The sequence below is a fragment of the Emydura macquarii genome, unplaced genomic scaffold, assembly GCF_026122565.2.
Source record: "Emydura macquarii macquarii isolate MOO-44397 ecotype Brisbane River unplaced genomic scaffold, CSIRO-AGI_Emac_v2 contig_2935, whole genome shotgun sequence".
Classification (NCBI taxonomy): domain Eukaryota; kingdom Metazoa; phylum Chordata; order Testudines; family Chelidae; genus Emydura; species Emydura macquarii.
The window spans coordinates 449,922-472,123 of NW_027133072.1; the positions used below are offsets into that span (position 1 = coordinate 449,922).

The window sequence follows — 22,202 nt, forward strand, 5'->3', positions numbered from 1 at the left end:
ACACTGCAGGCCTTAAACCAACCTCTAGCTATTAGAGACCAGGAAAAGACCTAATATGGGGGCACATTATCCCATATCTATTACGCCTTCCTCTGAAGCAGCTGGTGCTGGCCATTGTGAGAGACAATATTGGGCTAGGTCCATACCTGGGTCTGATCCAGTCTAGAAATTCCTATGTTCATATTATACACTGCAGGGTTTGGGGTTTTTTTACAACCTTAAATGCATGTGTGTGGCACCCTGTATTTAACTGTGTCACCTAGCATGCTGACACCAACTTCCCCATGGACAAAATCCTACAGTAAATCTTTAGTGAATCAGATTTGTCGTATGGTCACTTCTGTCTTTTGTAACGGTGTATGTCGGTTAATTATTGTGCTGCTATATGTACAAGCAGAATTTCTATCCCTCTGAACTCAGATACACTTCTGGAGGGGAGTTTTGTTATCACAGCAGAACCGAAACAGTTTCTTGGAGAGAGAGTTGCACCAATGCCTGGATGCCTGTAATATACGGTTGCCCCCTTTTCTGATATCAGCGTCCTCTTCTGACACCAGCCTGGCCCCTTTGTCAAACAGTAGCAGTTGTCTGGGATCTTGCAGGTTGGCTTTGCAGTGGGGGAGAAATCAGTGATTATCCATGAGGGTTTCCAGCCAACTACTTTTCATTCTACACGGGTGGCTCCAGGTGACATGCTGTGGCCACTGAACCTGAGCTATACCAATGTACTCTGAAGTTTGAAATCGGTCTGTACATACTGTAAGGGTAACTTGCAATACACCAGCCCTGACATGAGAAGGTCAAACTGCATGCAGGGCATCCCTTCCCCTAGGAATCTCAACCCCATGCCAGTTCTCAGGGAGAAACTTTGTCTCAAGCAGACTGTAATCAGAGAGCATTTTCTCCTGCTCCTTGCGCAGCTTCTCCTGTCCTGAAGCTGCCTCTACTCCACACCTTGCATAATCTAAAACTAACAAAGCACAATATATCTCCCCAAGAGTCAAAATCCAGCCTCATGGCTCCAGTGAGACCTGGAAGGGGTTGCTCTTTGTTTCATAGACAAATAGTGTGTGCTTTAGAATCCTTTTTTGGTTCGTTGCCTCTCCTAACGTCAGACTAAATGATCATGATGATTCCTTCTGGTCTTAAAATCTACAGAGGGAACAACGCATTCCCCAGCAGACATCTGACTCTCACAAAGGGTATCCATGACCATGTTCCCATCCATTTGAATCCCATTCCCCTCATCACAGAATAGGGCTGGGTTAAAAAAACATGTAATGGTTTATTGTAAGCAAATAGTCTCAGGAAATGGAATAAACCCTGATCTCAGTTGTTTTGTGTGTTTTTTCCTGAGCAAGATTTCTCATGCACAAACCCAATGTGAGCTCTCAGATGGAACAAGGGGAAGAGCCAGGGGACATAGATCTGCAGGACACTAAGGAAAGGGAGATTTCAGGTGAGGTTAAACTAACTTGGAAGCCATTAGTGAGTGAAGCAAAAATCAGGGATTCCAACAAAACCCCATGTGTTCCCCCAGTTCTGCTTCACCTCACCTAGATCAAGGTTGTCCCCAGCAGGTGTTCTATCCTCATGGCAGACATCACTCATCACGGCTTCCCACCCACACTGATTGACACCTGTTAGTAGCTCCTTCCCCAGCGTGTTTGAGTGGGAATTGGTCCCATCTCTCCTTTGCTCTGGGGGATTCAGCTCCTGATGTTTCAATCTCTCCATCAGTTATTTGGGTTTGTTTCCCCCCTTCCTGTTCCCCTCTCTGAGGTTCCCTGTCCCCTGGCACAGGCAATGACTCCTCTCTGGATTCTCTCTCTGTCCCAGCAGGTGACGGGATGGTGAGTGAGAACAAGGAGAAGAATCCTCATCAGGAAGGTCCTGAGCAAGTGGAACCGCACGGGACGGTATCAGGAAGATCTAAAGGGGATGTTTCCCAGAATCCTGAACAGGGAGAAGCTTGTAAGAGTCAGCGCAGGCCAGAAAAGCATCAGGAAAGCCAGCCAGGGAAGGGAGAGAGTAAACCCACTTGCTATGGAGAAGGACTCAAGAAACCAAAGGACATCTTGGCCTATCAGAAAGAAGGGAAAGGAGGTGAAAGTGGAGATACACACACTGTATCTGGGAAGAGCTGTAGTGAGAGCTCAGAACTTAGTGTTCACCAGAGAATCCACACAGGAGAGAGGCCCAATAAATGCCCCGACTGTGGGAAAAGCTTTAGCCAGAAATCAGCCCTTGTTAGACACCAAAGGCTCCACACAGGAGAGAAGCCCTACAAATGCAGTGACTGTGGAAAGAGCTTCAGTGTAAGCTCACACCTGATCACCCATCAGAGACTGCACACGGGAGAGAGACCCTACAAGTGCCTCGACTGTGGGAAAAGCTTCAGCGAGAGCTCGAACTTTATTCACCATCGGAGAATCCACACAGGAGAGAGACCCTATAAATGCCCTGACTGCGGGAAAAGCTTTAGTAACAACTCAGACCTCACTAGGCACCGCAGGATCCACACAGGAGAGAGGCCTTATGAGTGTCCTGGCTGCGGAAGGAACTTCAGTGTGAGGTCACATCTAGTTAGGCACCAGCAAGTGCATGCAAAGGAGGAGGAGGTTGAAAGCATGGATAGCTCCACCCTTATCGCACAGCAGAGACTCCCGTTGGATGAGAAGCTGTGCAAATGCCCTGACTGCGGCAGAAGGTTCAGGGACAGCAGAGGCCTCATCACACATCAGAGAATCCACACAGGGCAAAAATCCTACAAGTGCTCAGACTGCGGGAAAAGCTTCGGGGTGAGCTCCGCTCTTACTGAGCATCAGAGAATCCACACTGACAAGAAACCCAGAGTATGTCCAGACTGCGGGAAATGCTTCCTTCAGGCCTCAGACCTGCTTCTCCATCAAAGTACCCACAAGGGGGGGAAGCCCTACAAATGTGATGAGTGTGATAAACGCTTTGCTCAGAGATCGAATCTCCGGGCGCACCTCAAACACCACGCAGCAGAGAAGCCCCATAAATGCACCCAGTGTGGGAAAAGCTTCGTCAAACGGTCCATCCTGGCCAGGCATCAGATCACCCACATGGACATGAAACCTTTTAAATGCTCCTTGTGCAGCAAAAGCTTCACTCAGCTCTCCAGCCTCACTAGACATGAAAGGGTCCATGAGGCAGAGATGCTCTCCGAGCCTCCCGACTGGATGGCAGAAATGAACAATACGTTCATCGATTCCAGCGGGCGGGCATGGAACTGGGCTCGAGAATACCCAGCTGCCTGTCTCTGGGGTGAGGAAGCATCCATAACCAGCCCCAAACAGATGAGTGATCCTCGGTCTATGCCTGGTCTGGCAAACCCCAGGCAGGACAGGGGAAACCTCAGCCAGCCCCTTCTGAGTGCTGCTGAGCTGCCGAGCTCCTCTGCTTCCTGCCAGGACAGTTTAGGGAGGGACAATGAAGAAAATCCCAGTGCTGCCATCTCCCTGGACTGAAAGATCCCTTCTGTCCCCTCAACTGCTTCCCCAGGCTACCAGCCTCAGGGAGCAGCACTAGAGGAGGGCATTAATGCTGGGATTTCCCAAGGAACCCAGAGGGCAGAATTGGGGGGCAAGGGGGTGGATGGGCGATGGGAAGCAGAGAGGCAGGTGGCTGGTTGCTGGAGGTATCGGGTATCTGGAGATTGGGGGATAAGGGAGAATGGGCAGGGTTAGGATGCTCTCGTTCCCCTCAGTTGGAGTCGTGGGTGCTCAGGATCTGTGAAAGCCAATCCTGACACTTTTAATGCCTCCCATTAGTTACTTGCACCATCACTTCATGGTAAAATCTGCTTTTTCCCACCTTTTGGGTGGCTTTCTTCCCTATCCTTCTTTCTAGGTTTCCCTCCCCGTCTTTGTATTTCTCCTCCTGTCTTCCTTCAGCATTTCCTCCCCTGCAGCAGCTCACAACTCTGACTGCCAGGCCATCATAGAATCATAGAATATTAGGATTGGAAGAGACGTCAGGAGGTCATCTAGTCCAACCGCCTGCTCAAAGTCCCAGTGCCTTTCCCCCATCCCATCTGCTAAAAGAATAAGCAATAGAACAGTCTGGGCTGGCATGTATAAACCCCACCATGAGAGGAAAGGGGATGGGGCTTTCTGCAGACTCGGGAAGACACTGCTGAGTTAGACTTGCCGCACATTTGGAAGGTTCCCTTCCTAATAAATGAAAGCTTAAATTCTGTGGACTCTCTACCTGCCAGACAGACCACACAAATACCTCAGACATGCTGGATATTTGATCCCACTCTCTTACATACAACGATTATGGTCAGTCGAGAGAGATATGTATGGAGAAAATAGATAAATAGAAAAAAGACTTTCTCCTGTAGACCAATAAAAGATCATTCCCTCTTGAATATTTTCTAGTGTGTGTTGGAAGGACTGGAATCCAAGTAGAATTTTCCACCATTGAAGAAGACCCAAGTATCTTGTGGTGTGTTGTAAAGAGGATTTTTCATTAAATTTGAAAGGGGGAATGGTTGGAAAGTTACCTGAGTTAATCCAGTAGCAGGAACCTTTTTGTAGTTGATGGATGTCCATCTGTTTTGTACTTTTAAAAAAAAAACTATATATGATTTGAGAAAGCTTCCAAAGGAAACTTTATAAATCAAAATAAAATAATTGTACGATGGCAGAAATGCTGGCACAATCCTGTAGGGGGTTATTAAAGAAAGCTGAGAGAGAGTGTGTGTGGGTACACATACCCAAAATGTTATTTGTGATTAAAAGTAACTGAAACTAATATTGATAATGAAATAATAACAATAAATATACTAAAACCATTAATACAGGAATATTAAAATGAAAATAACATCTCCCCTATGTATGTCCCTAAAGGACAGCAATAACCCCATAAAGTCATCTCAGTTCCTGAATCATCCTGCTAACAGCCAATAGACACTGGGGTTTTGAGTCGTCTACATTTGCATAGAGCAGGGCAGGGCTCCTAGTGCACATAGTGTGGCACTGGGGTCTGACACAATGGGATGGGTTGGAGTGGTGTCTCTGCCAGCCAAGGAACAGACCTAGCGATGGCCAGAGCCATTATAGCAGGATGGTGGCACTGCTTTAGTTAAGGTGGAGACTGGATTACTGTTTACCAGCCAATATTTCAAAGCGTTTTAAAATCCACATGCTGGCTAGGATAGCCTTGAATATCGTTGCCCTGGGTTTGAGTTATTTAAAACCTATTAGGCTAAAAGCTGAGTCTGCTGGTAGCACAAATCAAGGTGACAAGCCAGAGAAAGCCATTGCATGCAATTTACTGTTAGAGCGAGAGCAGTGCCGCGTGAAGATCAAGGAGCTGCGCCAGTCATATCAGAAAGCCAGGGAAGCTAACAGCCGTTCTGGCTCCTCGCCCAAAACATGCCGATTCTACAATGAGGTGCACTCAATTCTCGGTGGCGATCCCACCATGGTGCTGCCCCGCAGCATCAATACCTCTGCTAGGTCACAGTCCATGGACAATGATGAGGACTCCGTGGACAAGGAGGAGGCTGAGGAGAGCGGGGTGCAGGAGAGTGGGGTGTCCATTCTCCCTGAAAGTCAGGACCTATTCCTGACCCCAGAGCAGTCCAGCAGCACACAGGACAGCACTAATGATCCTGGGGAAGGCACATCTGGTGAGTTTTTTTCCTTCTTAGCAGTTCTGTCCTTTTACATGGGGGGAAGGGGGCAGGAAGGGAATTTCAGGCATTTCATTGACTGTACTGGGGGGTTACCCAGGGAACAGTTTATTTATGTGATGAGATATGCTCCAGTAATCATCAGTTGATATCTCACAGAAACTTTCATGTAGGTAATCGGTTATCCTTTGCAAACATTTTCTGGGGAGGGCTTCCTTGTTCCTTCCACCACGGTAGGATACTTTGCTGTGCCACACTGCAATCAAGGGAGCCTGCATCATGGCGGAACACAGCTGGTACCCCGCTGTGTGCAGTAAATCTTCCCTTTCCTTGTGCGTTACACTCAGGAGACTGATATCGCTCATGGTCACCTAGGGAAGACGGCGCATGTTTAAAATACCAGAGCTATACAGCAGATGCCCTGTACCTTTGTATTTCACATTGTAGTGTCCTACCAAGTCACTTTCATTACTTTTATTTGGTTTAAGCAGAGACTATATACCGCCCCCCCCCCCCCACCACACTGTCCGCAGATCCCCTGGCTTACCATCTCTGTAAGGGCACAGTGAGCCAACCCCTCTGGGATGTTAGGAATGGAATGAGGGTCTGTGTTTGCCCTGTGCACTGCATGGGGAGTATTGTCTGCATTGTTGCAGTTGTATCATTTTCTTCACTCTGCTAACAATGGCTACCTTGTGCATTTCTTTTAGTTCTGTAGACACCTTGGCCTTGGCCCCACCTTCAAGAAATGCTGCGGAAAGACTATTGCAGATTAGAAAGAGGAAAAAAACAAAACAAGAGATGACATGTTTGGCAAGCTCATGAATGCCTCCGCGGCCGCAGAGACAGATTCAAAGCGTGGCGGCTGACCTTGTCCCAGAATATGGACATGGAAAGGGAGAGTCACAGAGAAATGCAGGAGCATGATCGCAGTACCATGCAGGAGATGCGCCACCACGCAGGAGATGCTGCAAATTATGCGGGACCAGGCAGACATGCTCTGGCGTCTTGTGGAGCTTCAGGAGGAGCGAAGGCAGGACAGAATCCCACTGCAGCCCCTCCATAATGCTCCTCAACTGAGGGCTTTGCTGCCCTGCCCCTCCCTGGCCCCCAGGAGGTCTCAGAGGACAATGGCCAGGCTGCAGTATGTGGTGCACTCCACCCCTGAGGCGAGCAGAAAGCAGCAGCAGCCCGCTGACAGCTGGCCAGCAAGCTACCATCCTACCCCTTGAGACTGTGAATGAACACTTCCCCCCTTCACCCATGACTTGAATGTTCATAAATAAAAGTTTGCATCATTTCAACACGTTTCTTTATTAAATCATATCTTGTTCTGGAGAGATTTGGAGGGTACAGATATCGATGGGGGGGGGGGGTGTTTAGCAAAGGCTAACAACATACAGGAACAGAAATCAGTCCTGCATCTCATTGCAGAACCTGGTTTTCAAAGCTTCCCTAATGCAAAGCGCTCTGCATTCGCTCTCAGTGTACTGCTGGCATCTGGCTGCTCATAATTGGTGGCCAGTCTTTCTGCCTCCACAGCCCAACCCTGGGGGAACCTCTCACCCTTCACTTCACACACATTATGAAGAACACAGCACACAGACATCACTGAAGGGAGGTTCTTTTCACTCATGTCCAGCCTAGTGAGGAGACTCCTCCAGCTGCCCTTTAAACGCCCAAAGGTACATTCTACAGCCATTCTGCAACTGCTTAACCTGTTATTAAAACACTCTTTGTCATTGTCAAGGTGCCCAATGTACGACTTCATTAGCCAAGGGAGCAAGGGGTAAGCAAGATCCCCCAGGATCACTATGGGCATTTCCACACCCCCAATCTGAATTTTTTGGTCAGAGAAAGAAATGCCTGCCTGCACATTAGAGAATAGCCCCCAAATATGCATGCGTCATGCACCTTCCCAGACCACCCCACATAGATGTCAGTGAAACACCACAAGGCCCTGCGGGACCCTGGAAAAGTACCCCTTGCGGTTTATGTACTCGGTTGCTAGGTAGGCAGGCACTAAGATGGGGATGTGCATCCCATCAATGGCCCCCCCTGCAGTTTGGGAACCCCATTGTGGCAAACCCCTCCACTATGTCTTGCACATTTCCCAAAGTCACTATCCTTCATAGCAGAAGTCTACTGATGGCCCTGCATACTTGAATGACAGCGGTGCTCACTGTAGATTTACCGATTCTGAACTGATTCCCAGCCGAGCGGTAACAGTCGGGGGTTGCCAGCTTCCACAGAGCGATGGCGACTCTTCTCCACCATCAGAGCTTGTCTCAAGCGAGTGTTCATGCACTTCAGGGATGGAGCCAGCTCCAAGCACAGTTCGAGGAAAGTTGCCTTTTGCATACGAAAGTTTTGCAGCCACTGGTCATCATCCCACAGCTGCATAACGATGCGGTCCCACCAGTATGTGCTTGTTTCCTGGGACCAGAACCGGCACTCCTCAGACTGCAGATGATGCGTTACCGCCTGCAGCAATCGGGAATTGGTCCACTTGATGGCTTGTAGCAGGGCAGCCTCGGTGGCATCGCTGGTGCCTGTGCTTCAGCTTCTTGCTCTACTTCAAAAATACTCGATGATAAGCCGTGATGTATTTGTGACACTCACGATAACAGTGCAGAGTTGAGCTGGCTCCATGTCTCCGCAGCAGTGGTGAGTGTGCGGAGTAAAAAAATGGCGTGAAAATAGTTGTCTTGTTTATTTGGGGGAAGAAGAGAGGGGGAAGCAGCGTTGCATCATGGGACGATGACACTTGTCCCAACAGCCACCGCGACTGGTTGCACTATGGGATAGCACAGTGCACTGCTTTGAAAGTCGAAATAAGCGTGGTGAGTGTGGATGCAAGAGACCTGTGCAAACAGCGTGGTGTGGAAGCGCTGCTGCGACTTCTAAAAATCAACGGGTGAAAGTCGATTTTAAGTAAGTCAGCTTCACTCGGCAGTGTAGACATACCCTCAGTACTGTCAACATGTTCAAAGAGGTTGCTGAGCCGCAGGAAATGCATCCACAGTAGAAAGCCCTAGTAAGGGGTCCTGATCCTCCCCTCCCTCACCCAAGAGAAGATGATGTTAATAATCAGAGTGCTGTAAAATCCACAGGCATAGGGAGCTTGCCTTGAAAACTGGACTGACACAATCATGGCAGAATTTGGGAGAGGATATCACCCACTGAGATCACAGTGAGTCAGCAGCAGAAGCATGAATACATAACCATGATCTCATGACCCTGTATCCTGCGTGTTAGCTACAAGACTCTCCTTCTGCCCTGTTTCCTTTTAGCTTCCCTAGGGCAGCTCATCTAACTATTTCTTAAATTAGTTACATCCAGCCAAAAATAACAAAGGCACCAAAACGTTAGCAAAAAAGATCATTTTCCTTCCTTCTCTCACACACATAGGACCCTCAGAAAGCAGATGAGCCAGCTCCCAATTTTGGGGCTGCACTGGTCACTCTTTACCAGTCTAGACTGGTCAAAACAGGACTGAGAGTCAACCAATCCAGCCCCAATTCAATCCAGCCCCAATTCCACCATAGACTCTGTGTAACCTTTGGCAAATCACTTAGGTGCCCTTGAAACACTTCTACACAAAGTGATCTAGGAACTTAAGCCCCATTTGAAAAACAACTTCACTTTGATAGAGGAGCCTAAATTTCATGGTGGGAAGGGGGGAAATTAATGACAATTAGTCTCCTAAGTCTTCAACTTTCTTTTGAAAGTGAGACTCAGGAACCTTTAAAAATGTATTCCTCATCTCTCTCCAGGTCCTCAGTCTCTGCATTTTTGATAACATAGGGACAATCCATACCTCACAGTGTGGGTGGCCAGGATGATTTCTGGCTCTTTGTAAGGTGTGCAAAGACCCCTGTATGGAGGGTGCCATTGCAGTATTTGAATAAATGACTGTGTCCATTCCCTGTTTTGGGCAGAAGATAATGGCTTTTTTTTTTAAATCCTTCAATCATGGAATTTAATGCGTAACAAACATCAAAATATTCCAGAGAGAAGCATTTCAGAGGGCCCGGCGAATGAAGCCACTGGAGCAAGTGTGCATTTGTGTCTGCGGTAACCTGTGTTTGCATAAATAAGCTATCCAGTTTCCCTCACACACACACACTATGTTACTATGGCATCCTCATGGCCAGGATGGAGTCTGGTCTGCAGGCAGCTCCAGCCAAGAAACAGCACATTCAGGAATACAGCAGGGAAACTCCCTTCCAGCCCAGGGGTACTTGTTACACACCCCTGGGAATAAAAACACAAACACACCACAATAGTCCAATACAGGAAAGGAAGTATTTATTTACAGAAGAATGAATGGAGAAAAACAGGGGGGAAGAAAGGGGGAGCAATAAAACAGGGTTACATTCAACACAAGGCTCCACAGGCCCGTGGTACCGCAGTATGAATGGGCAGACATGAGCAATGCGTCTATACTCAGAGGTCAGAAGTCCTGGGCAGAGTTGCAGTCCAGCAGTGGGTCTTGGGTGCTGCTGGTTGTCTTTCGCGCCAGTAAACTTTCCCCAACAACTTCTCTGGTGCCCTCTTCTGCCACTCTCTGCAACCTCCCCTCCCCCTCAGAGCACCAACCTCCCCACTTAGCTACAGCCTCCCTCCCTATTCCCAACGCAAGGTCTCAAGCTCCAGTAGCTTCTCATTTCCACTGGTGCAAGCTTCTGCAAAAATCTCAGCTTTTCTTTGCTAGTCCCAGAGGGATCCCAGAGGGATGCAAGCTGCCTAGCTTGTCTTGTGTCCAGCTCCTTACACACAACACAGCTCTTTGCATCCTTCATTTTCCCCCCCCCTCCCCCCGATGCCTGAGGGCTAGCCTCTCATCTCTCTCTATTGCACAAACTCTCTGCAACTCCCCCTTCCTCCCTCATGCCAGGGGCTCTGTGTGCTTCCAGATCCCCTGTCCCCCATGCCTGCTAGACCAGGATCCCCCATTTTCCCCTCAGGCCAGGGGCTTTGTGTGCCACCTTCACAATCCCCCTCTACTGCAGGCACTTCCTGATCCCCCCTGCAATGATAGCTGCTCTGTGTCCCGCTCCTATTGCCAGGGTCTCTGTGTGCCCCCATTCCTACCCCCATCTGTGTGCCCCTCCATGGCAGGGGCTCTGTGTATCCCCATGTCCCCCTCCTCCCATACCACTCTCTCCCATTCTCACCATCATGGCAAGTGCTCTGGGTGCGCTCCATTCCTTCTTCTCCCTAGGGCAGGTTTTCTGTGCAGCCCCCAACCCCCACGTCCTCCCTCATGGTTACAAAGACCAGCTTCCAAACATGCCCCCAAGTGTAAGTGACACAGTGGGGTCTGCCTGAGTCTGAAGAGAGCCTGCTCCAGAAGGCCATTGGTGTTTCATAACAGCCAGGGCCTGAGCACCACTGATAGGAGCAGGGTGTCCTAGGGAAGCTCCAGGACTCTGCTGGGATGCTAGCAACTGGTTTCCCATCATACAAAGCCACCTGCAGGGGTTGCAAAAAAGGCCCCTCCTCCCCTTTGATGGTGTGGTGTAGATGGAAGACCAGTTGTAGGGGGGTGAGCAGGGTTCCCACTGCCTGTGGTCTTCATTCGGATCAGGGCCTCCTTGCCCACTGTACCCTGTTTCTCCAGCAGGGAGCCCTGGGGGTTGGGGTGGGGAGGAATGACTAACCATGCCAACAGGGGGCACAGAGAAAAATCACTAGAGGGTTGCACAGTTTGTTGCTGATGTAGGCTGAGCTTTATTGCAAGTGAGAGAGCGCGGCATGTTAAGTGGCCACCTGCGATATGTGTAGGCAGCAGCTGTCGCACTGAAAAGGGCCTCTGTGAGCCCTAGTTTCCTCTGACTTGCACCAGTGGAAATCAGGCTGCAAGGCTGTTTCATTGCTGTGTAGATGTCAGGGCTAGGGCTGCAGGGTGGGAGGGGCCCAGAGCCTGAGTCCAGTAGTCTACACAGCAGTGAAACAACCCTGTGAGCCTGAGTGGCTGACAGGGCCAGCCACAGTTTTTTCTTTGCTGTGTAGACATACCCTCACTGGCCTCTAGGCCAGCACTGGAATCCCATGGGCTGTGGGAAAAGAATTTACACAGACTAGATTAGACTAGAGGGAGGGATAGGGGTCCCAGAGCAGCACAGATAGACACACAGCAATAATCCAAATGCACCTCCACGGTAAGGAGAGAAAGCAGAGGCAGCAGCCCCTGCTCCTTTCTTCAAGAAAGAGAAGAGATCACAGGAGCCAGCAAGGCTAATCCGCCAGGTGAGTGGAGCTGGGCACCACATGATGGCTTGTTTTTTATTTATTACAGCTGAGCCAGAGGGGAATTTCAGGCTCCTCGCTCATGCACAGTGGCCTGGAAATGTGAGAAGGGCCCGTCTGCTCTAGGAATTTTTTGGGGGGGCAGTTTTCTGGCCTGTGTTATTCAGGAGGGCAGACTAGATCAGTGGTTCTCAATCTTTCTAGAGTACTGTACCCTTTTCAGGAGTCTGATTTGTCTTGCGTACCCCAAGTTTCACATCACTTAAAAACTACTTGCTTACAAAATAAGACATAAAAATACAAAAGTGTCACAGCACAGTATTACTGAAAAATTGTTTACTTTCTCAATTTTACCATATAATAATAAAATAATTGGAATATAAAAATATAAATTGAAAAAAAATATAAATATTGTACTTACATCTCAGTGTGTAGTGTATACAGCAACATAAACAAGTCATTGTCTGTATGAAATTTTAGTTTGTACTGACTTTGCTAATGCTTTTTATGTAGCCTGTTGTAAAACTAGGCAAATATCTAGACGAGTTGATGTACCCCCTGGAAGACCTCTGTGTACCCCCAGGGGTACACGTACCCTTGATTGGGAACCACTGGACTAGATGATCACAATGGTCTAGCCATTATGTAGTCCTGACTTGATGGCAGGGGACTGGATTGGAGGATGTCTCAAGGTCCCTTCCAGTCCTATACTTCTATGATTCTATAGTTCCTTCTGTCCTTGGAGTCTATGAATCACCATTTAATAAAAGCAAACTAATCACACTTAGTTATTATTCCACCTATGGTTGTAGTGTTTTGCACGGCCCACTACACACAGAGGATGGTAGAGGGACATTTTGTTATTACTTATGTGGTAATCGGTGTGTTGGTCACCGATGTTTATCAGTGTAGGCTGCGTGCATGTGTCCCCGTATAGATGCTGTCCCAGCTCTGATCAGGAAACTGAGACGGCTCTCACGATCGAATGAGTCGACACGACCACAGATTAGCTGAGCAACAAAGGCGCCCAGGCCAAGTTTATTGCATGCAGCACAATGAGAAATGACTTACAGAGTATCTCTGGGTCAGTTTCGCATAGGCGTCATTACAATGGTCTCGGCCCAACGGCGGGACTTTCCGTTATCCCCTAGACCGGACGCTGGTATTCCCTCTGACACCCTCTTTTATACACTGTTATATACACTTTCTTTCTGCCCCCTTTGACGTAGGTAGTTGCCACCCTCCTGACGTACTCTAATACCACCTTTTTCCATTGATTGGCTGATTTGGGCACTGCCACTCCATGTATCATTTCTATCCATAAAAGTGTCATTTCAGAGAGTTAGTATCTTGGTACCTCTTACACCTGCTACATATTTTAGTAATATTTTGGCAGTCTTACAATCTTGCAGTATCAGCACTTTCCTGTACCAGTTTCAGTTAACTTGAGTGACCCCTTATACGTCTGTTCACTCGGCTTTTTCCATTTAGGCCTTAGCCTGTTTTACAGGCCTTAAGCTCTCACTTCTTACTACAACTTATTTATTAGGTGTGCTATACTAGTACCTAGGAGACCCAGGCATGAACCAGAACTCCTTGGTGTTAGACATGTAGATTATGTGTTAGATGTATTAGGGTAGCACTCAGGAGCTCTAGTCACAGACCAGGACCCCATGGTGCTAGGTGCTGACCAAACACTGTTCCTGTCCTGCTCGCTGCCCGCATGGGACCCATTGTATCAGTTTTAGGGGATAGGAGGAGACCGCAGAAGGAAAACGGTGACACAGTACAGTGAAACTTCTTCCCTGCACATGGTGCGACAGATCCCCATGCTGTCAAAAGGAGGCCAGGGTGGGAGTGCAGGGATGGGGAAGGCCTGGGGAAGATGGCTGGAGTGTGGGAAAATGTGAAGGGGATGCACAAAAAGGGGAATGGGGCTGGAGTGGGTGGGTGGGGGGAGGAGTCAGGTGAAGACATATAGCTGGAATAACAGAAATTGGGGAGCCGGGATTTGGGGCTGGGGAAGGTAAGAGCCAACCTCTCAGTTTCCTTGAGCTGACAATGATCCCAGCGGCTACTTCTGTGGTCAGCAACCAATCGGAAAATGGCCTCAAGGGCACCAACAAAAAATGTTAGCATGAGACTGACCCACAGGAAGCTGCACTCATCTCAGCTGCCTTCTGGTCCCTCGGTGTGGTTGGTGTCAGTGGGTGTTAATGGAGATAAGATCAGACACATTTCTGATCAGACCATCTTCCCTGGTGTGAATCGGTCAGGGCAGGCAGGGAGGAAGGAAACAGACAATTAATCATACATAACACCTATCTAGGGCATTTCATGCCTAGATCTCAAAGTGCTTTATGAAGGGGGACCAGTATCACTATTCTAGTTTTATACAAGGTGAAACAGGAACAGAGGGAAGAAAGGAACTTGCCTGAGGTCACACAACATTTCTACTTGACCTGGGGATAGACCCCACTCCCCCTCCCTGACCTGGAATTAGAACCCAAGGAGTCCTGACTCCCAGGTCCCCTGCTCTAACCCACTAGACCCCACCCTCTTTATAAAGCGCTTTGAGATTTAGGGATGAATGCCCTAGGTAAATGTTATGAGAGATTAATTGTCCGTTTCCTTCCTCCCTGCCTGCTCTGATGGGTGAAGTTTCTTCATCTGAGGCCCATCCTAGGGACCTGCAGATGCCAAGTGATTCCCTGATACTGTCCTTCCAGCTCATTCACTGTTAGCCACGCCTGCTGGCCCAGTGATGAGCTTGGTGTCAGCACCCCCATTGGGCTAGGACTAGCCGGTTGGCCCGGCCTGCTTCTCTTCCTTCTGGGCCTGGTAATGGCAGTGGTGCACAATCACCTTCCCTAGTTTACTAATCCTAGCGAACACCCTGGAAGTGAAGAGATAGGACACTAAGTGTGCAATTTCCAGAATAGGCCATAGCATCCCTATGAACTTTGGTGGGAAGTATGGCAGGGAGGGAGAGCTGTGTAGGGACTGCATCATTCCTGCTTTTTAGTGGATGGGGATATAACAGAACCTTGTCATTCCCATGTGGAGAATCCATTGCCCCTTTACCCCGACACAACACAAGGTGTTCTCAAAGGGAGCCAAGTTCTTTTGTAAATCTGTTTGTCGTTACTGCCCTCTGATGGGGGGCTATCAGACCTGGTGTGTGTGGAGAGAGAGAGAGATACAGACAGAGACAGACTGCCCTTACTGGGGGGGGGAATCAGACCTGCTCTGTGTGTGTGTTAAAGCCTATTGAAGGGAAATGAGACTGGTGGAGTGTCTCCTGATGAAGGGAATCAAACCAGCTGGTGGGGGCGGGGCATGACACACACACACACATTGGCAACGGCTTACCCAAACTATTTCCTAGACAGCAGAATCCAGGGAGCAATTACTGGCTCCATTCTTGGCTTTGAGTGGGGAGCGTGCCTGGTTAGAGTCAGGGTTGCAGCCGAGGATCTGGCCCATTGACTCCAATAGAGCTCCTGCTGATTTTCACCAATGTCTGTTGAGGAGGGAATACAGAGAAGCTGTCTAAATGCATAAGAGACCAGCGCGTTTTGCTGATCAGTGCTCATGTTAGTTTGCTACACTTTGTTCTCTGACACTTGATACACCAGTCCTACCCTGCACCTAGGACGGAAGAACCCCATGCACAGCTACAGACTGGGGACCGACTGGCTAGGCAGCAGTTCTGCAGAAAATGACCTGGAGGTTATAGTGGACAAGAATCTGGATATGAGGCAGCAGTGTGCCTTTGTTGCCAAGAAGGCTAATAGCATATTGGGCTGCATTAGTAGGAGCATTGCCAGCAGATCAAGGGAAGTGATTATTCCCCTCTATTTGGCACTGGTGAGGCCACATTTGGAGTACTGTGTCCAGTTTTGGGCGCCCCACTACAGGAAGGATGTGGACAAATTAGAAAGAGTTAATCAGTGGCAACAAAATGATTAGGAAGCCGGAGCACATGAATGAGGAGAGGCTGAGGGAACTAGGCTTGTTTAGTCTGCAGAAGAGACGCATGAGGGAGGATTGGATAACAGCCTTCAATTACCTGAAGGGGGGTTCCAGGGAGGAAGGAGCTACGATGTTCTTAGTGGTGGCAGATGACAGAACAAGGACCAATGATCTCAAGTTGCAGAGGGGGAGGTCTAGGTTGGATATTAGGGAAAACTTTTTCACTAGGAGGGTGATGAAGCACTGGAATGAGTTACCTAGGGAGGTGGTGGAATCTCCATCCTTAAAGGTTTTTAAGGTGCAGTTTGATAAAGCCCTGGCTGGGGTGATATAGGTGGGGTTGGTCCTGCTTTGAGCAGAGGGTTGGACTCGATGACCTCCTGAGGTCCCTTCCAACCCTAATCTTCTTTGATTCTATGATACCCTATGTCCAATCAGTGGACTCTTTGCTAATGAGAGTCAATCAGTATTCAGTGTCATGGCTAAATCACATGCTTTTGAATATCTTGCTTAGGTGCTTGTGTTGCTTGGATTGGAATATGGGAACTGGGGAGTCCCGAGTATTCCTTGTTGCAAATGCTCAGAGAGGGGGAGGTGGCTGAGGGGTGTAATCTGCATGGGATACTGCACAGACAGGAGATCTTCAAGCAGGTAAGATGTGAACTTCCTTTATAGCAGTGCCTTGAAAGGGGATCCTTCCCCTGTTCCCACCCTTTAGAATGGTTGGCCTGTGTTCAGGGAAGACGAGGACCAAACAACTCTGGAAGTGCTGTTTACATCCCGTGCTAGGAGGGAAACAAGTCCCAGAGCTCCCAAGGAGTGCGTGCTGCTGCCTATGACCTTCCTTCTTTTCAGGAGCAGCCCTTGACAATGCATCTCACACCCAGGCTCTTCCCTGTCTTCTAAGCCTCAGTGAAAGGAAATCTCTAAACTCAAGATTTCTCATTCAGTTCCATCTGCATGCACACGCACTTTTCTGCTGACCAGCAAAGCAGCTTCTTCGTAATGCCTGAACTTCTGCTCTTGGAAGAGAATGGCATCTAGTGGTTAGAGCTGCAGGGGTCCTGGGAATCAGGACTCCTGAGTTCTATGGCTCTGGGTGTGGAGTGGGTTAGGACGGGAGAGGGAGACACAGATGACTTGGAAAATAGCCTTGGTCTGAAAATGCTGTCTCAGTGGTGAGTTTGATCCTACGAACATGTGTGGCATGGAACTACCCAGAGTGAAGTCAGATCCGTGTTTAGGGGCACCCGTGCCTGCTGGGAGACCCACTGAATTTAATGTGGGGGGCTCTGCTAGAAGCAATAGCATCTGGCTCTGCACAACTGATCAGAGGATTGGGACCCACCTGAGCAAAGATACTTATGTGGCCTGGTGTTTGCAGGGCTGGGAGCTCATGCAGCTGCAGCTGACTCTGAAGATGAGTAAAACTGAAAGGTAGCTGGTCTCTCTCCCTCTCCTCCCCTCCAAACCAAACTACACCACAGTTTCTCTCTCTTCTGGCTGATTCCTTTGAGCATGTGTGTCAGTTTCATCTGTCCTTGGCCATTGTTGGAGTGGGGAGTTTGGAGAAGCTAGTGTGTAATGATCTGTCCCTATTTCAAGCTAGTCCAGTGTCCCTCTGAATAACCCAAGGTCTCCAAAACCTGGTTCTCTTCCAGCCTGCAGGTGAGTGTGGGAAATCCTTCAGGATTTGTCTTCCACTTGAGCATTTTTCAATTGTCCCTTCCCTTCTTCAAATATGTAGGTAGGTGGTGGCTCCATCCTTCCACCTGGCACCTAGATCCAGCCAGTGGTGCTGGATTATGCAAGTTAATGACATGTAGTGGCACAGTTTCCCAGGTAAATACAATCTGGGGAAGACTCGAGCCATTTTTCCTGTGCATCATTTAAATCGTTTCCCTGGGAATTGCAACCTGGGATAGACACAAGAGCCATTTGCCCTAGGAAACTCTCATGGCAGCTGCTGGGACCACTCGGGCCAATTGGGGGACTGGAGAAGATACTGATCCTTCTTGGGTCACTGTAGGCTGGTGGCACGGTCCAGCCGGGGCTTCACGACCCTTCTTCGGGCCCAGGCTCCGAGGAAGGCCACAGCGCCTTGGTTTAGGGGAATAAGCTGTGCCGATTACAAGTCTTTAGCCCTGGCCCCCGGCGAGGCGGGCTTCCCTCACAGTCTGTAGCCCTCTGGCCCTCACATAGGGCAAGGCTGATAAGGAATCTATAATCCCGGCCTTCCAACAAGCAGGGCTGGTAAACCTTCTATTGCCCCCGGCCCTCAGGCGGGGTAGGGCAGGTGAAGCAATCTATAGCCCCCGGCCTTCCAACAGGCAGGCTAGCAAGCAATCTGGTGCCCCGGGCCCTCAGGCAGGGTGGGGCAGACGAAGGTAGTCTGTAGACCCTGGCCCTAACGTGGTGCAGGGCAGGCCAAAGCAATCTGGTGCCACTGACCCTCAAGCGGGACAGGGCAGGCGAAGCACTCTAGCCCCCGACCTTCCCACAGGCGGGGCAAGCAACGTAGTCTGTAGCCCCTGGCCCTCAAGCAGGAGGGGCAGGAAAAATGGTCTAAGCATCCAGCCTTCTTGGCAGGTGGGGCTGGTAGAGCTCGATATCTCTGGGCACTCAGAGGAAGCCAAGCATGCCCAGATGGTTATGGAAAGGGGACGCAGGCCCACCCAACTCCACTGTGTCCCAGCCCAGGGCTCTGTCAGTGGCAAAGCGTTTTGCCACTGAGTCAGCAGGGATCCAGCCACAACACGCTGACTGGTCTGGCCACACACTCAGCCACTCTTTAGTCAGCTGTCCCTGGGCTACTTCCTCTCACCCAGTCCCTGGATACCTGCATCCAAGTGCTTCCATCCATGTTGCTGGGGTAGACGGTGAGCGGGCATCCTGCGAGTACCTCACCATCGACCAGTGGCTGAGCTGAAAACTCCTCCACGTCATCAGCGTAGGGCAGCTCCTCCAGGGTTCCAGGGGTTCCTCCGGTCTATGAGGTTCAGTCCACTCCTGTGGGTCCTCCACATCAGGCAGCTCCTCCAGATCAGGGTCAGCCTCAGGGGGTTTCTCCCACCCAGCAGGCTCAGGTAGCTCCCTCCGCAGCACTGCAGTGTCCCTCAGTCCTGACCTGCAGCCCTCTGCCATCCACACCTTGGGCTGCCCCCCCTACCTCCAGCTCTTCCTCAATCCCCACCTGCAGCCTTCTGCTAGCCCAGCCCACAGATACCTCACCCACACCCAGCTTTAGCACTGCTCCTCAGTCCTGACCTGCAGCAAACAGACTGACTTCCACTGCCACTGCTTCCTTTCCAGGTGATATCCGCGTCTTCCACAAGAGTCCACTTGTCGCCTTTTCCTTCTAGAGCCTGGAGACTGTCCCCTCTATAACCTGTCTGTGCCCAAAGGCTTCTCTGGGCTTATTGACATTGACATGCCCAAGAATTCATCTTTTTTGTGTAAGATGCAAACCGCCAGCGCTCTCACCGCGTCTCCTCCGACTCAGTTTGTAATCATATCATGATTTTAAATAAAGGAATCCTGAAATACCACAACAGCACATTCAAGGGATATATATCTCTCTACCAGACAGACTCGTTGCTGTGAAGAACACAAGTAAATGAATGGCCACAGAATACCAAATTGTTAGTGCCCTTCATGAAATCTGCATAGCTCATATCGTTCTGACAATGCCTGGTAAGTTTCCCATGTGGCTTGCTGCAAGATTTATGGCCAATGGGATTCCAGTTCAGTCTCACACAGAGCCTCTCCCCTCTCCATCAGGTGTGCGGTAGTGCTGTATAATTCCCAAGGACGAAGTTCAGAGCTGCTCTTCTGGCCTGTGCATCCCTGAAATCCTTGTAGACAGCTGGGATGCTTTCTTGGAGGCAGATAGGTTGAGTGGGTAAGGCACTGGACTGGGACTTTGAAGACCTGGTTTCAGTTAAAAGTGCTGTCCCTGATTTGCTGGGCAAGACACTGCACCCCCCCATACCTCAGTTTCCCCATGTGCAAAATGGGGATGATGATATTGACTCCTCTATAAAGCAGTTTGACAACTGTGGACGAGAAGTTCTGTATAAGTGCTTAGTGTTGTGACTTTCTGTGCCTCTGTTTCTCCTCCCACATTTAAGGAGGAATGATAGCCTTGTGCTTGGCCTGTTGGCTCAGGATTCAGGAGACCCAGGGTCAATCCCAGCTCTGCCACGGACTGTCTGTGTGACCTTGGGCAAGTCACTTAGGCCCAGATTTGTAAAGGTGTTTAGGTGTTGCTGCACACAGTATTGCAGTGCCTAACTGATCTCTCTTTCAAAGGGCACATGGGTACCAAATGTCATTAGCTGTCAATGGGAACTTGGCTCCTCAGTGCCTAAATCCCTTTTGAAAAAGGAGATGTAGGCTCCTAAATCAGTTTGGCATTGAATACTGAGCAAAGCAATACCTAAATACCTTTACAAATCTGGGGCTAAGTTTCTGTGTGCTGCTCTCAGGGGCTATAGTACCATGACCACCAGGCTGCCCCTGTTTCCCTTTCAGCAGGTCCCCTTTCAGAACTCACTCAGGTTCCAGTCACTTTCTGTGCCTGGAATCACTGACCCGCACTTCACCAGGCTGGCAACGGAGTTTGTCAAAACACAGAATTCAACAGTCCCAGAACAAACACAAAGTATTACATCAGTTCCTGTCAACAAGTCTCCCGATTCCTAGACTTCCCTAGCTTACTGGCAGGCTCCACTTTCTATCAGCCACACCCACCTGCTGCCCTTTATATCAGAATCACCTGATTCTCTTCTGGTGCGACTCGTCCTTGGATCAGGACAGGCTTAGCACATGACTAGGTTCTCCAGCCCAAGGGCAAGCCACCCTGCTACAGGGGATAACGGCGCTTCTCCACCATGGGGGGATGTTGTGAGGATAAATACTCTCAAAGGAGAGTGGATGTGCTATGTTTGTCTTTCTCACACAGGATAGAGGTGACTTCATCTGTGCAAAGTGCAGGCTGGTTTCCATATTGGAAGAGAAGGTTAAAGGACTAGAGACCCAAGTATCAATCCTGCACTGCATTAAAGAAAACGAAGTCTTTCTCAATCGAAGACATGATTTGTTACTGCAGGCACAGCATGAGGAAGAATCAGAGAAGACAGTGTCAGGGGAGAGTAAAGAACGGGGAAGAAAATTGGCAGCATGGAACCTCCTGAAGAAAGAGAATCTATATGCCCACCATGCAAATAGAGGTAAGAAATGATTTTCAGGCTCTCTGCACAGGTACTACGACTGAGAACGATTTGGAAGACTCATCTGAGGGAATGGATCAGAAGGAGACCCTGTTGCTCAGAAGGCATGGGATGCATTGTCCTAGAGATAGGGGTTCCATGACCACCACTCCCAAGATGAAGAGAAGGGTGGTGGTGGTCGGGGACTCCCTCCTAAGGGGGATGGAGTCATCCATCTGCCATCTGGACCAGGAAACTAGAGAACTGTGCTGCTTGCCCAGAGCTAGGATTCAGGATGTGTCAGAGAGACTGCCGAGACTTATCAAGCCCTCAGACCACTACCCCTTCGTACTTCTCCATGTGGGCACCAATGACACTGCCAAGAACGACCTTGAGCAGATCACTGCAGACTATGTGGCTCCAGGAAGAAGGATAAAGGAATTTGAGGCGCAAGTGGTGTTCTCATCCATCCTCCTTGTTGAAGGAAAAGGCCCAGGTAGGGACCAGCGCATTGTGGAAGTAAATGCGTGGTTACGCAGGTGGTGTCGAAGAGAGGACTTTGGATTCTTCGACCATGGGATCTTGTTCCAGGAAGAAGGATTGCTAGGAAGAGATGGGATCCACCTAACGAAGAGAGGGAAGAGTATCTTCGCAGACAGGCTGGCAAACCTAGTGAGGAGGGCTTTAAACTAGGTTTGATGGGGGACGGGGACCTAAGCCCAGAGGTAAGTGTGGAAGTGGAAACCAGGAGGAAGCAGAAGGAGGAGGGTGCAACAGAGGAGGCCTCCTGAATTGCACTGAGAAAGTAGGGCAATCAGCCAGTTATCTCAAGTGCCTGTACACAAATGCAAGAAGCCTGGGAAACAAGCAGGAGGAATTGGAAGTCCTGGCACAGTCAAGGAGCTATGATATGATTGGAATAACCGAGACTTGGTGGGGTAACTCACACAACTGGAGCACTGTCATGGATGGGTATAAACTGTTCAGGAAGGACAGGCAGGGGCGAAAGGTGGAGGAGTTGCACTGTATGTAAGAGAGCAGTATGATTGCTCTGAGCTCCAGTATGAAACTGGAGAAATGCTTGTTGAGAGTCT

The 22,202-nt window shown here is 49.4% G+C and overlaps 1 protein-coding gene across 1 annotated transcript; it reads left to right on the forward strand.

The window, feature by feature from the left end:
• Positions 1-1,332: 1,332 nt before the first annotated feature.
• LOC137167541 (zinc finger protein 436-like) lies at positions 1,333-6,941 on the forward strand. Its single transcript, XM_067569756.1, has 3 exons — positions 1,333-1,459; positions 1,843-5,665; positions 6,379-6,941. Exons 1-2 carry the CDS (start codon positions 1,369-1,371, stop codon positions 3,492-3,494), a joined length of 1,743 nt encoding a protein of 580 aa, XP_067425857.1. The 5' UTR covers positions 1,333-1,368; the 3' UTR covers positions 3,495-5,665; positions 6,379-6,941.
• Positions 6,942-22,202: the final 15,261 nt, after the last annotated feature.

What these genes read in the sequence shown, in the direction of transcription:
- LOC137167541 (XM_067569756.1), top strand. Translation starts at nt 1,369, where the DNA reads ATGCACAAACCCAATGTGAGCTCTCAGATGGAACAAGGGGAAGAGCCA. An exon ending in TAAGGAAAGGGAGATTTCAG is followed by an intron (nt 1,460 to 1,842) that starts GTGAGGTTAAAC and finishes CTGTCCCAGCAG; the next exon opens with GTGACGGGATGGTGAGTGAG.